Genomic DNA, 19,809 nt, shown 5'->3' with positions numbered 1-19,809 from the left:
CTTTCCTCACCCAGACTTTCTTCTTCTAGTTCAGCTGAACCTCCAGCTTCCTGTTCTGACAGGATGACATCACATCCTCCATATTTTCTTCTAAACACTCCCACTGTCCACCTCTATCACTGCACCAGTTTGGATTTGAATTTCATCCAGAAAATCCAGTTTTCACCGTCAAATGTTTGGTTTTCTGAGATCAGGATGTTCCTGCTGACAAGATCAGTCCCAATTCCCCAGTTTCAGCTCCCAGTCCCCCGCTGCTGGTTTAGCGGGAACCCAACAGGTGAGCTACCTCCTGATTGGCCGCCGGTGTTCTGACTATCAGTGCTACCTCGTCAGATTTTCCTACAGTAGCACGGATAGATAGCTAAGTCTATCTGTCTGTGCTACGCGTCCAAAACTGCTACCGTCATGTTTACAGTCAGAAAACTATAGCAGGTTGTTAATGTTAAATATATCGGATAACAATATTTAAGTGACTGAAGTGGAAGCTTAGCAGTTATGGTTAGCTTAGCATTGGAACAATTTCTATCCATGACGAAACTCACCACCAGCCAGGAGTTCTCGTCCAGCCGCAGAGATCCGGCTGCAGAGAAGGCGAGGGCCGTGGGCGCCCAGGCGGCGCTGATCCCTGGGGACTCGCTGCTGGAAGAGCTCATCGCTCCGGCCAGGTAAGCGCCGCCCCCCGCTGGCTGCCGCTGTGCCCCACGGAGCCAGGTCCGTGTCTCCACGGTGTGTTGTCGGCTGAGGGTTGCCGGTCCTACTCCCAGGTCGTCCGTCGGCGTGGAGCTGCTGACCAGGATGGGCTGGAAGGAGGGCCAGGGCATCGGGCCGCGCCTGAAGAGGAAACCCCGGCTCCAGCTGCCAGGTGTGGACAGAACCCCACGGTTCTGATGGAGACATTCAGGAGGTCCATTCAGAACCACGGCTGGTTCTGATACAATACTGGATACAATGCTACAGTTGGCTACAATACTGAACATCCATCCATCATCATCCATCCATCATCCATCATCATCCATCCATCATCATCCATCATCCATCCATCCATCATCCATCCATCCATCCATCCATCCATCATCCATCATCATCCATCCATCATCATCCATCATCCATCCATCCATCATCATCCATCCATCCATCCATCATCATCCAACCATCATCATCCATCATCATCCATCCATCCATCCATCATCCATCCATCCATCATCCAACCATCATCCATCCATCCATCATCCAACCATCATCCATCCATCATCATCCATCCATCCATGCATCCATCCATCCATCATCCAACCATCATCCATCCATCGTCATCCATCCATCATCCATCCATCCATCATCCAAACATCATCCATCCATCATCATCCATCCATCCATCATCCAACCATCCATCATCTGACCATCATCCATCCATCATCATCCATCCATCCATGCATCCATCATCCAACCATCATCCATCATCATCCATCCATCCATCATCCAACCATCATCCATCCATCCATCCATCATCCAACCATCATCCATCCATCATCATCCATCATCCATCCATCCATCATCCATCCATCCATCATCCATCCATCATCCATCCATCCATCCATCATCATCCATCCATACATCATCCAACCATCATCCATCCATCCATCACCATCATCCATCATCATCCATCCATCATCCATCCATCCAACCATCAATCATCATCCATCCATCCATGCATCCATCATCCAACCATCATCATCATCCATCGTCATCCATCCATCATCATCCATCCATCCATCCATCCATCATCCATCCATCATCCATCCATCATCATCCATCCATCCATCCATCATCCATCCATCATCATCCATCCATCCATCCATCCATCATCATCCATCCATCATCCATCCATCATCATCCAACCATCATCCATCCATCATCCATCCATCCATCATCCAACCATCATCATCCATCCATTATCAATCAATCAATCAAATTTTATTTGTATAGCACATTTCAGCAGCAAGGCATTTCAAAGTGCTTTACATCATATCAAACACAGAAACACAATGCAATATAGAATCAATAATCAAAACACGACATCAAGTCAAGTTCCATCAATAAATTTGTAATTGATTACATTTCAAATACAATCCTAAACAGGTCATAATCATAATCCATCCATGTTTTTATGTTGTTCTTTATCTTAGTGACAGCCGGAGTTTGTAAAACCTACAGCTGTGCTCTGCCCCCTGCTGGGTCGGAGGAGTCAGAGGTAATGAAAGTGTTCTGAAGTTTTGGACCAGAACAGATGGAGGCTCTGGAGTTCCTGTCCTTCTTCTTCTCTTTTTCCTCCAGCCTGTTCACTTCCTGGTCTGTCTCTGCTCAGGAGGACGACGAGGAGTTTGCTCCAGAGGATGTGACCTTTGCCCCTAAGGATGTGACTCCAGTGGACTTCAGCCCGCGGCTGGGGGTGCAGGGCCTGGGGTACCGTGGTCTGGACCCGTGCCTGGCGCTGCCGGGCCAGGACGCGGATCGGCACGTCCACCTGTTCCGGCCCCAGTCCGAGACCCGGAGCCGGCTGTTTGGAGACCGACCCGGCGGGTCCAGGAGGGGAGGGGTTGCCGGGCAGGTGGGCTTCAACCCTCCTCAGGCTTTAACAGGTGGACACCCGGCTGGTGTTCACCTGACCTTTGACCCGCAGGCGTTCGGTGTGGGAGCGCTGGAGGACGAGGACGAAGACGTCTATCACAGAGACTCCATGTCCAGATACGACACGGTGCTGAGAGACGAGGAGCCTGGAGACGGTCTGTACGGCTGGACGGCTCCGCAGCAATACACCCGGAGGACAGGTGAGGAGGACAGATGAAGGGACAGGAGGGCAGGTGAGGAGGATAGATGAAGGGACAGGAGGGCAGGTGAGGAGGACAGGTGTGTGTCTTGCTGTCTGCAGTGCGCTTCGCTGCTTTGAGGAGTGAAGGAGTCGTAGAGGACAGAAGGAATGTTGAGCGGAAGGTTTTTTGGTTCCAGCCTGAGAAAACGACCTGATTGTTAACGAATGCAGCATCAGGAATGTAGATGATGAGTATAGATTGGCTGTTACTGTGAGCTGAATCTTAACCATAATCTGTCAGATTATGGTTTGCTACCAGCTGCTGCTCGTTGGACTCTGGTCACATAAAGTGGTAACAGTTGTATCAGACATGCTCACAATGTTCAACATTTAATATTTTAACATGTATTGATGGAGAAATACAGTCAAAGCCACAATCTAACAATAAGGTCAGGTTCTAAATAACATTAATCAGAATTTATTGTGACAGCAATGAATCAAAATAGAAGTTTATCGTGATAAATGATGCAATAAATGGAGGCGCTGCCGTGGCGCCGGGCTTAAACACGGCCCACGTCGAGGAAGGCCTGGGTCCTCGCCGTAGGTTTGAGTCCCCACAAAGAGTAAACTGCGCCATACATAAATGATAAACATTATAAATAATAAGTAGTGGTATAAATGGCCGCTGCTCTCACTCTGTTGGCAGACAGATCTAGAGACGCGGCGTACCTGGGGAAGATCCTGGACGGGTTCACTCTGGCCCAGAAGCCTGTGGAGCAGAAAACGGTCAGCCTGCACACCGCCGCCGTCTCTTCGTGGAGGAAACTCCTCCTGACTCCTCTCTCCCTCCGCAGGTCTTCCCTCCACCAAACCTCCCCAGAGACTACCGTCCCGTCCATTTCTTCCGTCCTCCAGTGGACGTGTCCAGGCTGTGTGGGGTCAGCCCGGCGCTGGCCGAGGCCCTCAGGAGCTCCAGGGGCCACATGGTGAAGGAGGAGGCGCAGCAGGGCGGCCGCCACCAGCTGGACTCTGGCCAGAGGGGGGCGCTGCTGGGAGAGGACGCCCTGCAAGGTGAGGCACGCAGCTCTCCTGTAAAACCAGCAGGGGGCAGCACAGGGCCAGGCCACATCAGATGAACTGAGAGCAAAAAAAAGTTCTGATGAATAAAAACATTAAAACCTAAAAGCCTAAGAATGCTGAAAAAGGAGCGAGTTGCAGCGTTGAAAGGTTTCTGCAGTCTGAGAGGAATAGCCGGGTCAGGAACCCGATTCAGGTCCTGCCGTCACTTAATGAGCCACATTTAATTAGCTCTATATTTAATAAACAATTTCTGTATTATTCCTGTAACATTTTTAATGCACAAACAGACTTTTACTATAAAATAAAAACAGAAACGCAGAAATGTTCATTAAAATGAGTAACACTGTAAACCCCAGCAGGATCTGAATACTTCCTGGATGTAAATACTTCCTATGTGCTCTAGATCTTGTTGTGGAAATTTTTCTATAACAGAGTGGAAGAAAAACTGTTTCAAAACCCAAAGAACCAGAGAAAGAATAGATTCTAATCAGTATTTATTCGAAGCCTCTGCTGACTGAACGCAGTCAGGACAAAGAGCCTGGAGCCGAACACAGCGAACAGTTTCATTCATTCAGAGTTTGTAATCTAGTTGGTTACAGAGTTTTGTCTCACTGGGGGAGCGAAGCAGCAATTTAACACCGAGCCGTTCGCATGAACTGATCATTACACAGGAATCATTAAACTAATGCATCGATTCGCTCATAATCATGTAATAACTTTAAAATTTTTCACTACAATCTGCACCGGGTCACACGGTCAGGGTGATGACATCACACGGTCAGGGTGATGACATCACACAGTCGCTCTGTGTTGGGTTTGATGGTCGATAAACTTCCTGTCTCTGACCCGGTTCAGGTTCTGGTTCTGGACCTGGTTCTGTCATGGACCTGCTGCGACCCGAGGACCGCCAGCGCCTGCTCAGCCTCCGGACCGCCACCGCCCAGAGGCCCTCCCAGGCTCCGCCCCCCGGGCCGGCTCCGCCCCTCTCCGGCCTCCAGCAGGAGGCGCTGGTGGCCTGGAGAGGCTCCTCCTCTTCCTCCTCCTCTTCCTCGCAGAGCTTCAAGCCGTTTGAGAACACGCCGGGGAAGCAGGCGCGCTATGAGCGCTACCTGAGCCGTCTGCAGCAGGGCGACGCAGGTAGGAGGAAGTGATGTCAGAACCGAGCGCGGCTCCCTGGGGAACCTGTAGACCTGAGTCAGCCAACAGGTTCTGGTGGTTCTGGGTCGGAACCGGCCTGAACCGGGTCCCCGTGTCCCGCAGGCGCCCTGGAGCAAAGTCTGGACCCGGCCATGACGGAGTGGGAGCGCGGCCGCGAGCGTGAGGAGTTCCTCAGGGCCTCCATCTTGTACCGGCCGTCTTCCTCCTCGCTGTCGACCCGCTTCACCCACGCCCAGCAGCCGGACGCCGAGGACGCCGGCCGCGACCAGCAGGTAGGGCGCCGCTCTTCCTCAGCTCCTCTTCCTCAGCTCCTCTTCCTCACCCTCCTTCCCCTCACCGCTTGGTCTGGTTGCCAGGGCGACGGCCAGCAGGCGGCTAGCGAGACGTTTGGGAAGCTGACCAGAGAGACTCTGGAGTGGCATCCGGACCGGCTGATGTGCAAGAGGTTCAACGTCCCCGACCCGTATCCCGGGTAAGACGTGGACCGGACCGCAACCGGGCCAGAACCGGACCGGAACTGAGCTCTGACTCTGATTGGTCCCCAGGTCGGCGCTGGTCGGGCTGCCGAAGGTCAAAAGGGACAAGTTCTCCGTGTTTGACTTCCTGACGGTCTCGGAGCACCAGGAGGCGACAGGTGGGTCCGGCCGGTCCAGAACCGGATCTCTGACACCTCAGAGCCGGTTCTGGATCCGAACGCAGCGCTGATCCGTCAGGAAGCTTCAGACGGTTTTCTGTGACGTAGTATGGCAGGGTCAGAACCCAGCAGAACCAGTTTCAGCTGCAGCACAAGTCATGTCTGGACTTTGACTTGGCCGCTCCAATTTTATCCATGATTGCTCCTGAACTTTGACCCCAGTCTCAGGTTTTTGAGTCTGTCTTCCCACAGCATGATGCTGCAAAGCAGATCTGCTCTTTCGTGTTTGCTTTTTATTGGGGAGGCTGAAAACAGCTCCCTGCCACACTTTTCAGATATTTTTAAATGAAATGACCCGTCACAGAAACCCGATCAGAACTGTGGACCGGGTCCAAGGTCACAGGGTGCCGACACTTTGTCCTGTTGTGGCTCTGCAGCTCCTCCAAAGCCTCTGGAGGAGAAGAAGTCCAGGTGGGACGTTTCCAAGGAGACGGGCCGCACCCAGAACCAGGCCGGGTCCGAACCCACCGGGCCAGCGCCGGACCACCGCCCATCTCCTCCTCAGGTCCGACTGCTTCTGGTTCTGGTTCTGCTTCTGGTTCTGGTTCTGGACCCTAATCTCTGCTTCTCCTGCAGGGGGCGCCAGCAGAGCTGCACACAGCCAAGGAGGAGGAGGAGGAGGAAGAGGAAGAGCGGCCTTCCATGGATCTGTTCAGAGCCATCTTCATCACCTCCTCCGAGGAGCAGTCCTCCTCTTCATCAGAGGAAGATGGTGATGAAGACGAGGAGGCAAAGGGAGACGAAGAACCAGTGAAGCTGTTTGGCATCGCCTCCTCTCCCTCCTCCAGCCGCCTCGCAGGTCCTGTCCTCTCGTCCTCTGTGGATTTTCCCAGCATGCCTCTGGCTCTCAGCTCCTCTTCCGCCCAGATGCCGAGCCGGGAGGAAGAGGAGGAGTTTGGACCCAAGCTGCCGCCTCCTTCAGCAGCTGACGGTGAGAAATCATTTAATCTCCATGGCAACCTTCAAGGTGCAGCTCCTCCAGACTAGCCAGCAGCAATTAGCAACCAGCTGAGCTCATTATAGGAGCTGCTGCTCAGAGCATCGCTGGTAAAAACGTTACAGGGTTAATAGAGGGGCCATGTTGGGATGACTTCCTGGAGGCGGAGCTTCAGGAAGAGCAGGAGCTTCTTAAAGAGATAGAGACCCAATTTCAAGATGTTAAAACAGGAAGCAATATTTGACATTTAAAGAATTTTTATAATAACTGACAGTAAAATAGTTGTGTTATAAAATGGAACTATGTGCTGGAAAACAGAACACCGCCCCTTTAAAACGTCTGCCTGTTGTTCTCCTGTTCAGCCACAGGAGGCGCCACCGCCTCCTACCAGAGGAGCAACAGGAGGAGCAAAGAGAAGAAGCAGAAGAAGAAGCAGCAGAAACACAGGAAGGAGAAGAAGGTAGAGGAAGAGGAAGATGAAGAAGAGAGGGCGCCGGCTCCTGCTGGCCCCGCCCTCAGCTTCTCTCTCTGTTTCTGCAGAAGAAGAAACACAGGAAGCACAAGGCGAAGCAGCAGAAGAAGAGTCGGGAGGAGGAGTCCAGCAGCTCTGAGGACGGCGAAGGCGTTCAGCCGTCCACAGGCGACCTGCTGAAAAGGTCAGAGGTCACAGAGAACTTCAGGGTTCTGTCGGGTCAGCCCGTCTTGTTCTAACCAGACCTATCTTTGACCCGGTTCCAGGCTAAAGAGCATCCGGACCCCGAACACCTGGTGACCCACAGAGTCTCTCTTCTTCTGCTGTCTAATAAACACCTGAATCATCTGAGTGGTGGTGGTGCCTTCATGTACAATTGGACTCTGCAGTGTCCTGCTGTGCACTGAGCGCAGCTGTGCTCAGAACCGTGATTGGTCAGTTCCTGACCAGGTTGAAGCGTTCCCATTGGGTCAGAGATTTCTCCATCAGGCCGAGGAGTTCCAGCTTCCTGAAGGGAGGAGGAGGAGGAGGAGGAAGAGCTGAAGGCTGGAAGAACCTGCAGAAAGCAAAAAAATATAAACACATATGTAAAAATATAAAATAAAATATATAAAAATATATGACACACCAGTGATGTGCTGTCAGGGGAGAGAGCCTCACCTGTCATCATGGAAGAATAATATAAGATAATTCACATCGATACTTTCATCCTTTGGTTTGTACTATGAAGTATTTATTTTTTATTTAGCTTTACCAATTTTGATTTTTTCTTCATCAAAATCATTGAATTTTCGCATTTTCCCATTTAAATGCTCAGAAGCGCAGCAGGTGAAGCAGCAGCAGTTGAGCCTCATCTGGATTGATCAACCTCTGGATCACTGCACTGGCTGCCATTCAATGTTCCTCCTGTCTGTACGTTGACAATAAAATGGTTAGAAACATTTAATATATGAACTGATTTTCCATCATTTAGCTTATGTACATAATGTTCAGTGTTTGTTGTCACCAACTGTGTGTGTAACGTGTTTCCTGTGCTGAGCAGCGATCAGAAACCAGAGAACAGATTGGAGGTGAGGCAGGCAGTTCTCTGGCCTCATGGCAGGGGGCGCTCATGATCCAGACATTGACACTCCACAACTGCAGAGTAAGAGACAGAAACAGCGAGCTAGCCGTGGAGCTAGCCATACAGTAAATAAGTGAAGCTACACGCCACGAGTCTACGTGTAGCCGTCGCGGGCAAGATGGCGGAGAGAGCGGATGCGCAGTAATGAGCTCCGGGTAGCGAACTAAACATTATGAAGTCCAGACTAGACACAAAAAAAGGAGTACAGTCGTAATTTAATAATAATAATAATAACTTAAAGCGTCCAGTGATAACGGGAAAGATAACTACAAGCAAAAGAAAAAAACAACGAGGATAATGGCTAACAGCAAAGCTAATAAGGCTCTGCTAACTCACGACTACTGTATGGACACCGATGCCAAAGGGACTAAAAACGCCCTATCATCACCATGCAAGCCTCCGGTACCACAGAAGAAGACAAAAGGAGACCAGGAGGTTAGTTTAAATGCATCCAATGCCAAGATTTTAGAAGCAGTTGAAAATCTACAGAAAATGATGCTGAACTTTGGAGAAGAAATGAAACGGAACACGCTAACATTGCTAATATTGCTAAAGCGGGGGAGTTCAACAGCGCTGAAATTCAAGATTGTAAAAATACAAACGAAAAGCAGGAAAATGAGATTACACAACTTAAAACCACAAATGCCAAGCTGACAAAGAAGATTCAAGAGATTGAAAGAAAAGCGGCAGAATCAGAGCGCTACAAAAGAAGATGGAATCTGCGCATTAACGGCTTAAAAGAGGAAAAGGAGGAAGACACAAGACAGAAAGTCGCGAATGTTATTAAGCAGATTTTGCCACAATGGAAAGAGAAGATGGACTTCATTCTCGACACTGTACACCGCCTCGGCCCGAACGACACCAACCGCCCACTGCAGATTATTGTCCAGTTTACTGGTCGGATCTTCAGGGATGAACTCTGGAGATCCACTAAGCAACACCCCATCTGCAGGGAGATCCACATCCGGTTCTCCGAGGACCTCAGCACGACTGGCTGTGTGGCCCAAAGTAGAGCAAGCAGGAGAGCTGGGATAAAGGCGGTGTTCAAAGGCCCATATGCCTTTATCAATGGACAACGAGTTGCTCCTTAACGTCACAATAGATCTACACAACATTTCTGACTTCAGATAATTTGATCAGTTCAGGAGTTTTTGCTACCTACAGTTCAATTTATTCTCAGGTAAACCTATTCAAATACTGTTCAGCCTTTTATTTTGTTTTTTTAATTTTTTATGTTTAACTTGAAAAGTGAACTTTCGTTAATTTCTATTAATGCAAGGGGCCTAAGAGATTTAACTAAAAGGAAAAGTTTCTTTTTATTTTGTAAAGGGAAAAATGCAAATTTAATATTCTTACAGGAAACTCATTCTAAACAAGAAGATGGCATCTTTTGATCTAAACAATGGGGAGATGAAACTTATTTCTGTCATGGCTCTTCAAGATCAGCAGGGGTCGCTATTCTTCTTAAAAACTTCCAGGGTCAGATAATATCAAGTAAAATGGATGAAAATGGTCACTGGCTATTTCTCACTGTATGTTTGGATAACGTAATTTTTATTTTATTAAATATATATGGTTATAACAATCAAACCCAGAACAAATTATTACTTGAAGAAATAACCCTAAACTTAGATCACCTAAAATCTTTTTATTCAACAAACAATATTATAATTGGTGGGGATCTCAACCTTGTTCATGATGAATTTTTTGATAAATGGCCCTCTAAACATAACTCAAGTTACCTTAACAAAATATTTTACAATTTCTGCAGTGAACAAAATCTAGTTGACGTATGGCGACATCTTAATCCCAACTGTAATCAATTTTCATGGTTTGGCTCAAATAGCAAGTCAAGACTTGATTATTGGCTTATAACAAATGAATTATTGTCCAATAAAATTAACTCAGACATCTCTGCAGCACCTTTGACTGACCATAGCCTTATTTCTTTACAAATGAAACCTCAAAACTGGAAATCAGATACAAGTAAATATTGGAAATTTAACTGCAGTCTCCTTAAAAATGATACCTACTGCCAAAAAATCAAAGATTTAATCCAAAATATTAAGGACTCTGAAGAATTAAGTAGCCCTGTCCAAAAATGGGAATTCCTGAAGTACAAGATCAGACAATTTTCTATCTCATTCAGTAAACAAATTAAAAAAGAACTCCAAAAAAAGAACTAGATATTGTACAACAACTAAATTTATATTGCAATAAGCCCAATCCTTCAATGGAAGACAAAGAAAAAATACGAATCCTCCAACCCAAACTGGATGAAATGTATATCCAGAGGCCAAAGGGGCTTTTATTAGATCAAGAGCAAAATGGATGGAAGAAGGAGAAAAAAACACAGCCTACTTTTGTAATCTGGAAAGAAGAAGACAACAACAAAATTCTATCAAATCCTTAATAATAAATAATGTAGAAACCAACAATGAAAAATTAATATCCATTGAAATTTTTAAATTCTATAACAAATTATATACCTCCAAATTCTCAGAACAAAAATCTCACAACTTTTTAAAACAAATTGAAACATTTATCCCTAAAATAGAGGATGACTACAAAAAAACTTGACAACAAAATTACAATAGAAGAACTTGATAAGGCTGTTAATCGCTTATCAATAAATAAAGCACCGGGTCCAGATGGGCTTACGGGAAACTTTTATAAACATTTTTGGGAAGACATAAAAATATTACTGCATCAAGTTTTTACAGAAATTTTTAAAAATTATCCTATACCTACCACAATGAATCAAGGAATTATTATATGTATCCCCAAACCAGACAAGGACCCTAGATTTATTGAGAATAGAAAACCTATTACACTCAGAAATTCTGATTATAAATTACTAACATACATATTTACCATGCGTCTCCAAACAGGAATCTCAAACATTATTGCAGAATCACAATCTGGCTTCTTAAAAGGAAGGTCAATCCACAACAATATCAGACTGGAGAAGGACCTGATTGACTACAGGGACATGATCCAAGACGATGGCTTTATTCTTTTTCTTGACTTTTATAAAGCCTTTGACTCGGTGGAACATCAATTCTTATTCTCAGTTCTTGAACATTTTGGTTTTGGAGCCAATTTTATTAACTTAATTAGAGGTTTATATCAAAACATTAATAGTTGTGTAATACTACCTGAGGGCACCACAGCCAGATTTAACATTAATGTTGGAGTTCCTCAAGGGTGTCCCATCTCCCCATATCTCTTTAATTTGGTTGCAGAAATGTTAGCAATCTATCTTAAAAACTGTGTAGTCATTGAGAAATTAGATGTTTTTGGTACAGAATTAATCATTAGCCAGTTAGCAGATGACACCACCGTTTTCTTCAAAAATCACAAGCAGGTTTCAATTGTAATTGATAAAATTAAAATTTTTTCTGAGGCTTCAGGACTAACACTAAATTTAAAAAAATGTGAGCTTATAGCCATTCATGACACTCCCCTAAAAGAAATATCTAGCATTCCAATTAAATCTGAAATTAAATACGTAGGAAATGTTATAACCAAAAACCAAGAATCAACCTGAACTATTGAAAACAAGATCAAAGAATGTAAATCCAAACTTAACTCATGGCTCCAAAGAGACCTCTCTATTTTAGGACGCATTTATTTAACTAAAATGGAAAGTTTATCAAGATTAATTTACTCAACTTGTAGCACTGCTATCCCAAATAGTTTAACTAAAACTATTAACCAAATGAACATGAACTTTATTTGGAGGAACAGGCCACACTACCTACGGAAAAGTCATATGGTGAAACAAATCAAAGATGGCGGTCTGAAAGTAATTGACTCTGAATGTCTTAACGGAACCCTTAAGATTAATTGGTTGAAATCCTGGGTTAAAAATTCTCAGTTATTTTGGTATTGTGTCCCTAATTATGTATTTAACAAAATAGGTGGTTTAAAACTTGATTTCAATATAAATAAATTACCCATTAAACTATCAGAGTTCCATAAACAAGTGTTACTATACTGGAAAATGCTCTATGTACATAACTACTCGCCTCACTCCTCTATCATATGGAATAACAGATTCATATTACATCGCAATAAATCCTTATTTTACAAAGATTGGATGGAGAAGAATATTTGGTCTATTATACACTTAATGGATGCTAATGGTTGCCTGTTAAACTACGAACAATTATGGGCACAATATCAATTCTTTCCCCCAAGAGCTGAATTTACCAAATTATTTAATGCCTTTCCGAAACAATTTATTAATCAGGTAAAAAACTTGATAATAAATAATCCGATGACCCCACAATTACCAAATTTATTAATTAATGGAATTTCATTGACTGACCAAAAATTCAATAACCACACAATTAGAAACTGTCTTAACGAAACTCTGTTCCCTGGGAAAATTAATAGAAATAACATTCTTTCCAAGTTTGATAATAAATCAATTGAAACGTTAAGAACTCTTTATTTTAAACTCCCCATACAACCAAAAGCTAAAGAAACACACTTTAAAATTTTAAATGCAATTTACCCTGCAAAAGAACTATTAAGAAATGGCTTTAATATCGATGACAATAAGAGCTCATTTTGTGAACGTGATATTGAAACGATAGACCATATCTTCTATGAATGCAACCAAACCAAAACATTCTGGAATTGCTTAGAAAGGTGGATCAGTTTAAAAATCACACTTCCTGAATCTATTTCTAGAGATATGGTAACTTTTGGAGTGTTATTAATAAACAAAACTACAGAACTCTGTTGTAACTTAATATTTTGTTTGGCAAAATTCTTTATTCATAAACAAAGAGTGCTGAGATCATCCCCAGTTTTTAACATCTTCTTATCTGAATTCCAGTTATATTTGAAATCCTTGAAATGTATTGAATCGTATGAATCCCTGGCTGAAATATTAATGGAATTGCCCACTGATGTATATTAATCCTAATACATGAATCCCCCTTTGCCTTTTTTTTTTTTAGTTATTGTTTCACTATTACTTATTGTAATACTAATTTTCTATTATCAATATTACTCTGTATTCCATTTTAAATATGCCTCTTCTATATGTGCCTTATACAGAATGCCACTACTGTAATTGCCTTATTTGTTTCTGATTAATTTGTTTAAAAAAAAAAAGATAAAAAAATAAAATGTGTTCATGTAACGTCAAAAAAAAAATAAATAAAATAAGAGTCTACGTGTAGCCTGGCCGAAACAGAGCGGGAAAAAGGTGGTTTGAGTTGTACTTCCCCTTTGCTGTGCAGCATAGCACTAAAATAATAATATCTATATTTCCAAGTTTCATTGAGTTAACGGAATGATTGTACCTGGCAGCGCGGCTATGGACGGCGTGTGAAAGTTCAGTCTTTTTGCCTTCAATGTCCGCATGTAAACAATAACATGCAGGAAGTTTTATGATTTTGATTCAATCAGAGCCTCACCGCACGTCACTGTGAGACACATATGGAATACTTTTAAGAATGTATTTTATATGTAAAAATTGTAAATATTTATATGTCTATACATACGTATTATACATAACATTTTCTATCCTATTTGTACAGCTGTTTGAACAGTTTGTCCTACGGCTCTTGAACGCACCATCTCAAACTCGTCGCTATGGCAACTCCTAACAAGCGACATCGTCAGCTTAGCGGTTTTTTGTCTTCGTTTAGGTTTATTAGAAATAACTTGGATAAAGCTGGAGCCCGTGGTAGTGCAGCAGCCTCCCGGAGGAAGAGGAGGCCCGGAGGAGGACGAAGGAGCAGAGTGGAGCGAAGAGTCTCAGGTGACTTCTACCTGTACGAGTTAGCTTTAGCTAAAAGCTACATTCAGGGCCACTTTTTCTGTATCTGTGAACAAAAGTCTGTTAATAAAGTTGAACTGGATGAATTCCAGTCATCTCAAAATAAAAAAATCACTCTGAAAGAATAAAAGAGAGGATTTAATTCCTGGTTAAAAAAACAACAACAACCTTTTATTTGTTTAACAGAAAATATGTTTCATACTTGAGGAAAAAGTTAGCGCGCCCCCTAGCAGGGCCGGCCCAAGGCATAAGCAAACTAAGCAGCCGCTTAGGGGGAGAAGGACTCACCTGGTATAAATTACATTTTAGCTGTTGGAGTAACGTTTAAGAGAAATTAATTTAATCAAAGAATGTCATGAATGTGTGTAGAGCTGCACCGATTGCAGTTTTCTGGCCGATCCCTGGTTACCGATCTTTAAAAGCCTGACCTGCTGATTTTGATTTTGGCTGATATGATTTTTTTTTGTCTGAAATGTTGCTAAATGTAGCAAGAAAGTCACTGAGTTGGTAACAGTGAGGTGAATATTGTTAGCTGTAAACGTTCAGACCTGGTGGGTCGGTCTGTCAGTCAAACGTCTCACTGCAGAGCAGAAGAGGACAGAGATGATTTATAAACCTTTGCTGATGAAGATAAGATCAGATCCACATCTAAGTATCAGCCAATCACGATCCCCCAAAATGAAGGAAATCGGCTTCCAGAAATCAACTGGTCGATAAATCAGTTGGCCAATAAAAGTATCTTATATTAAACATGTATATAATGTAAACAGCACTGCCATAGATGCAATAAATTTATAGCAAGTGTGTGAATGACCTAATGATTGGACTGCTGACTGCAGCCTGTCCACATTGTTAGCAGAACTAGAGGGACCCAAAACCGCATTTGGCTCAGGGCCCCATGCAGGCTAGTGCCGGCCCTGGAGCCTCGTGTAGACACCGTTGGCTGAAATCCATCAGAGTGAAGCATCGTGTCTCCATCAAGGATCTCTGTTGCCTCAGTCGTGAGGCGTTTGAGGGTTTCCTGCAGCTTCAGCCTGTTTGGTTTCAGTGACCCGCTGAAGGTCATCCTGAAGGTCAGAACGGCCATTCTGTCAATAATGACGCAGATCAAGTAACTTTTTCTTTAAAGTGTTTTTATTTACAGACCGTCTGTTACAGCGACGATGGCGCCTCCATGTTCCAGTCGTATTCACACCCCCAGATAAAATCAGCCGAAACTCACTGGTGACTTTATACCAGAACCGATCCCTGGTGCCACCATGCTTAGTATCTACTTTTCTACTGATTCGACTCCATGAAGCAACAGAAGAAGCTGATCAGCTGATAATGCTGCTGCGAGAAAAATCAGCTGGTCCGCCGCAGCTGTCCCAGTCTGAACTGGTTTTGCGCTGCAGGTTCCAGTGAAGGTGCTGCATGCTCACGGCGATGACGTCACCGCAGCCCGGTTCTGCTGCGGCGACCGCGGCGTCCTTAGCTGCTCGTTGGACGGCAGCGCCATCCTCTGGGTAAACTGCTGCTCTGCATTGGTTCCTGCTGTGTGACTCTGCGCTGACCTCTGACCTCTGCAGGACGTGGAGAGCGGCCGGCCTCTGAGGCTGTTTGGTGGAGTTCACAGCAGAAGCATCACTGAGTGTGCTCTGATCCCCACCAGCAACAGGTTGGGCTCACACCACCTACAGCTGGAGTCTGATAATTTACACTAATCCAGATTAACATGCGGACCTTAAGGTGTGTGTGTGTGTGTGTGTGTCAGGATGGTGACGGTGTCCTGGGACAGGAAGATGGTGGCCTGGGACCTGGAGACGGGACGTGTCCTGGTAGCTGCTGTCCTCCTCCCGTCCCCTGCTGGGAGGACGGCCTGCTGACTGTCTCCGGTCTGTCTGTCCAGTGGGAGACGGAGTTGGACGGCCTGCTGACGTCCTGCAGCTGCTCGTCTGACGGCCGGCTGCTGGTCTGCGCCGCCGAGCCTCAGGACGCCGTCTACGTCTGCGGCACCTCCGGTGGCCAGATGTTGCATCGCATCAGCAGTAGGACGGCGTCTCAGCACACCGGACTCCGCCTGTCCCCGTGAGACGTTCATGTGCCGCTCTTGTGCCCCCGCAGACCACCACCGCTGCACCATCACACGGGTCCGCTTCGACCCTCCGGACCAGCGGGTGGCGTCGGTGTCCGCAGACCGGACCATCAAGCTGTGGGACCTGCAGGCCAAGAGGACGACCATGTCCATCAGCAGGTTGGCGCAGTGCAGCTCTCTGTGCTCTAGGGGGCGCCGTTGTCCGTTCTCTCCATCAGAACCTCTCAGGTCCAGTTCAGTAGAAAGTTCTGTCGTTGACTCATCCTGAACAAGCATGTGGTGACAGTGGAGAGGAACAACAGGGACGACCTTGCAGTACCAGAATGGTTTCCATGGAGATAGAAAGTACCCCAGATGTCTCATCATCTGTGTTTGCTCTCTCCCTCAGTAACCATAGCAACGTGGTTTCCAGCTGCTGCTTCAACGGCAACGGGCACTTCCTGTGCACGGCATCATGGGATAAGACGCTGAAGCTGTGGGACCTGCAGGGGGGGCAGTTCCGGTCCCGGGGCGGCACGGCGCTACAGCGCGGCCATGAGGGCAGCGTGAGCTGCTGCGTCCTGTCTGCTGACGGTGAGGCGTTCAGGGACAGTGAGGCGTTCAGGGACAGTGTGGTGTTAAGGGACGGTGAGGCGTTCAGGGACGGTGAGGAGTTAAAGGACGATGAGGCGTTCAGGGACGGTGAGGCGTTCAGGGACGGCGAGGACTTAAAGGATGGTGAGGCGTTAAAAAATGGTGAGACGTTCAGGGATGGTGAGGAGTTAAAGGACTGTGAGGCGTTCAGGGACGGTAAGGAGTTAAAGGACGATGAGGCGTTAAAGTACGATGGTACGACGGTGAGGAGTTAAAGTATGATGAGGCGTACAGGGACGGTGTGGCATTAAAGGACGGTGAGTTGTTAAGGGACGGTGAGTTGTTAAGGGACGGTGTGTTGTTAAGGGACGGTGAGGCGTTCAGGGACGGTGTGTTGTTAAGGGACGGTGTGTTGTTAAGGGACGGTGAGGCGTTCAGGGACGGTGTGGCATTAAAGGACGGTGAGGCGTTCAGGGACGGTGTGGCATTAAAGGACGGTGAGGCGTTCAAGGATGGTGAGGCGTTCAGGGACAGTGAGGCGTTCAGGGACGGTGTGTTGTTAAGGGACGATGAGGTGCTCAGGGACGGTGTGGCATTAAAGGACGGTGAGGAGTTAAAGGACGGTGAGGCGTTCAGGGACGGTGAGGAGTTAAAGGACGATGAGGCGTTCAGGGACGGTGTGTTGTTAAGGGACGGCGAGGCGTTCAGGGACGGTAAGGAGTTAAAGGACGATGAGGCGTTCAGGAACGGTGAGGAGTTAAAGTATGATGAGGCGTTCAGGGACGGTGAGGAGTTAAAGGACGGTGAGGCGTTCAGGGACGGTGTGGCATTAAAGGACGGTGAGGCGTTCAGGGACGGTGTGTTCTTAAGGGACGGTGTGTTGTTAAGGGACGGCGAGGCGTTCAGGGACGGTAAGGAGTTAAAGGACGATGAGGCGTTCAGGGACGGTGAGGAGTTAAAGGACGATGAGGCGTTCAGGGACGGTGAGGAGTTAAAGGACGGTGAGGCGTTAAAGGACGGTAAGGAGTTAAAGGACGATGAGGCGTTCAGGGACGGTGAGGAGTTAAAGGACGGTGAGGCGTTCAGGGACGGTGTGGCATTAAAGGACGGTGAGGCGTTCAGGGACAGTGTGTTCTTAAGGGACGGTGTGTTGTTAAGGGACGGCGAGGCGTTCAGGGACGGTAAGGAGTTAAAGGACGATGAGGCGTTCAGGGACGGTGAGGAGTTAAAGGACGGTGAGGCGTTCAGGGACGGTGTGGCATTAAAGGACGGTGAGGCGTTCAGGGACGGTGTGTTCTTAAGGGACGGTGTGTTGTTAAGGGACGGTGAGGCGTTCAGGGACGGCTCAGACAAAATACTGCATCCGAACAGAGAAATCCGGAGTTCCTTCTGAAACAGTTTTTTGCCTCCAACATGATTTTTGAAAACACTGAGTAGGACGGGAACGTTTCGCTAAAAACAGTCTGTTGATGAGGGACTAACCCGGTTCTAGTAACTGGGTTCTGGTTCTGATGATGGTCTGTTTCTGGTCCTTCCTGTCCCCCCTGCGTGTCCTCAGGTGACCTGCTGGTGTCCGGCTCCTACGACCGGACCGTGGCGCTGTGGGATCCGTCCTCGCTCCGCCGGACTCTGGTTCTGAGGGTGACGAGGACCCGCCGCGTGTTTCCGAGGAGACGAAGATCAGCTGATTTCTGTAGATCAGCTGACCTGTGTTTCCTTCCAGGGCCACTCTGATTGGGTGACGGACGTGTCTCTCAGCGCTGACAGGAAGCTGGTTGTCTCTTCTTCCAAGGTTGACTTCCTGTTTCTTAAAGACAAACTGGATTCTTAGAAAGTATTCACAGCGCCTGAACTTTTCCTCAGCCTGCAATATTTTGTTTTAACCAGCAGGAGGCAGAGCAGAGCTGAGAAGTGAAACATGGTTTTTAACGATCTGAAAAGTGTGGCATGTCTTTGAATTCCGTTCTCAGTGGCGCCCCCTCTGGCTGCAGCTCTCCTATGGTTCATGTTTCCGATCGCTGGTTCTTCTGAATGGGGGTGAATACTTTAGGCTTGGTTGCGCGTTAACCTTTGACCTTTGACCCGCAGGACGGCAGCGTCCGGCTGTGGGACGTGCAGAACATGGAGCAGATCCCCGAGGTGATGCAGATCAAAAGCGGAGAGGGAACCGGGGTCCAGATCCTGAAGGTGAGGACGTTTTCTGGTGACCCGGTTCTGGTTCTGCTCACCAACACGGCGGCCCAGCTTTTCTCTGGTTGCCATGACGACGCTCTCGCCGTCTCTCTGCAGTGTGAAGAGTGTGGAAGGCCGTTCCCGGTGTCCAGACTGCTGACCTCTGACCTGCTGACGCGCTGCGTCTTCTGCCGCCTCAAAGCTCCGCCCACGTTCCGCCTCCCGCCGTCGCTGTCTCCCTGCCCGTCTCCTCTGATTGGTGGAGAGCGCAGCGATGCCTGATGAGCTCAGGAACAGGGAGCAGAGTGAGCATCCCGTGTTTGCTGCGTACAAGATCTTCGGATGGGTCTGGGGAGGTCACATGATGCGTTACCATGGTTACGAAGCCTCCGGAACCATGACCCATTCAAACCTTTCTCTCTGAACTTTGACCTTTTCAGGTTAAAATTTAACATTTTTTCTAATTTACATCATTTTTGTTTAGTTTGTTTCATTTTAGGTCTGGAAGTGAGAAAACAAAATTAATAAAATCCTTCAATAATATAACTACAGGTTAATTACCATGACCAGGGGGCGGGGCTTCCTCTGCACCGGTCCTTGTGATTGGTCTGAAGGAAACACGCTGTGGTGCCTGGCCAATCAGACGCCAGCGTCTCATGAGCGGCATCACAGGAAACATCAAATGATGACGTTCTGGTCATCAGAGTCGGAGTTTAATTCATTGCAGCGGCTTTCGCTTTGTTCAATAAGATTATTAATCTGCAGATTATTAATCTGCAGACTGACTGTGCTGCTTGGTTGAACTTCGTCTCTTCTGTTTTCTCTCATTTCCATTTGGGTCAATAAATCTACCATCACCAGGAAACATTGAGCATTTAACGTTTTGATCTGAGTCCCTTCCTTGGTTTCTTTTTATGGAA

General features: G+C 46.7%; 2 protein-coding genes across 3 annotated transcripts; both read left to right on the top strand.

Annotated features, from left to right (window-relative positions):
• The first annotated feature begins 513 nt into the window (after positions 1-513).
• On the top strand, positions 514-7,498 carry gpatch1 (G patch domain containing 1). Of its 2 annotated transcripts, none has more exons than XM_032559826.1 (16): positions 514-665; positions 765-862; positions 2,184-2,248; positions 2,363-2,605; positions 2,678-2,825; positions 3,513-3,592; positions 3,661-3,877; positions 4,748-5,023; positions 5,147-5,316; positions 5,401-5,516; positions 5,590-5,678; positions 6,116-6,243; positions 6,315-6,669; positions 7,038-7,135; positions 7,216-7,331; positions 7,414-7,498. In XM_032559826.1, the coding sequence occupies exons 1-16, from the start codon at positions 529-531 to the stop codon at positions 7,445-7,447; spliced, it is 2,370 nt and encodes a 789-aa protein (XP_032415717.1). In that variant the 5' UTR covers positions 514-528; the 3' UTR covers positions 7,448-7,498. The 2 variants fall into 2 exon arrangements, with proteins under 2 accessions (XP_032415717.1, XP_032415716.1); XM_032559825.1 differs by having other exon boundaries at positions 4,742-5,023.
• Positions 7,499-9,085: 1,587 nt separating this feature from the next.
• LOC116718644 (WD repeat-containing protein 88) lies at positions 9,086-19,760 on the top strand. The gene is made up of 13 exons (XM_032560805.1): positions 9,086-9,278; positions 13,456-13,494; positions 13,940-14,052; positions 15,465-15,575; positions 15,639-15,727; positions 15,824-15,887; positions 15,959-16,097; positions 16,174-16,303; positions 16,533-16,717; positions 18,276-18,358; positions 18,441-18,509; positions 18,806-18,904; positions 19,007-19,760. The coding sequence occupies exons 1-13, from the start codon at positions 9,086-9,088 to the stop codon at positions 19,169-19,171; spliced, it is 1,479 nt and encodes a 492-aa protein (XP_032416696.1). The 3' UTR covers positions 19,172-19,760.
• The last annotated feature ends 49 nt before the right edge of the window (positions 19,761-19,809 follow it).

This window comes from Xiphophorus hellerii, chromosome 4 (assembly GCF_003331165.1).
Source record: "Xiphophorus hellerii strain 12219 chromosome 4, Xiphophorus_hellerii-4.1, whole genome shotgun sequence".
Taxonomy (NCBI): domain Eukaryota; kingdom Metazoa; phylum Chordata; class Actinopteri; order Cyprinodontiformes; family Poeciliidae; genus Xiphophorus; species Xiphophorus hellerii.
The sequence above is the reverse complement of the archived record's forward strand: the minus strand, read 5'-3'. Positions and strand labels throughout refer to the sequence as shown.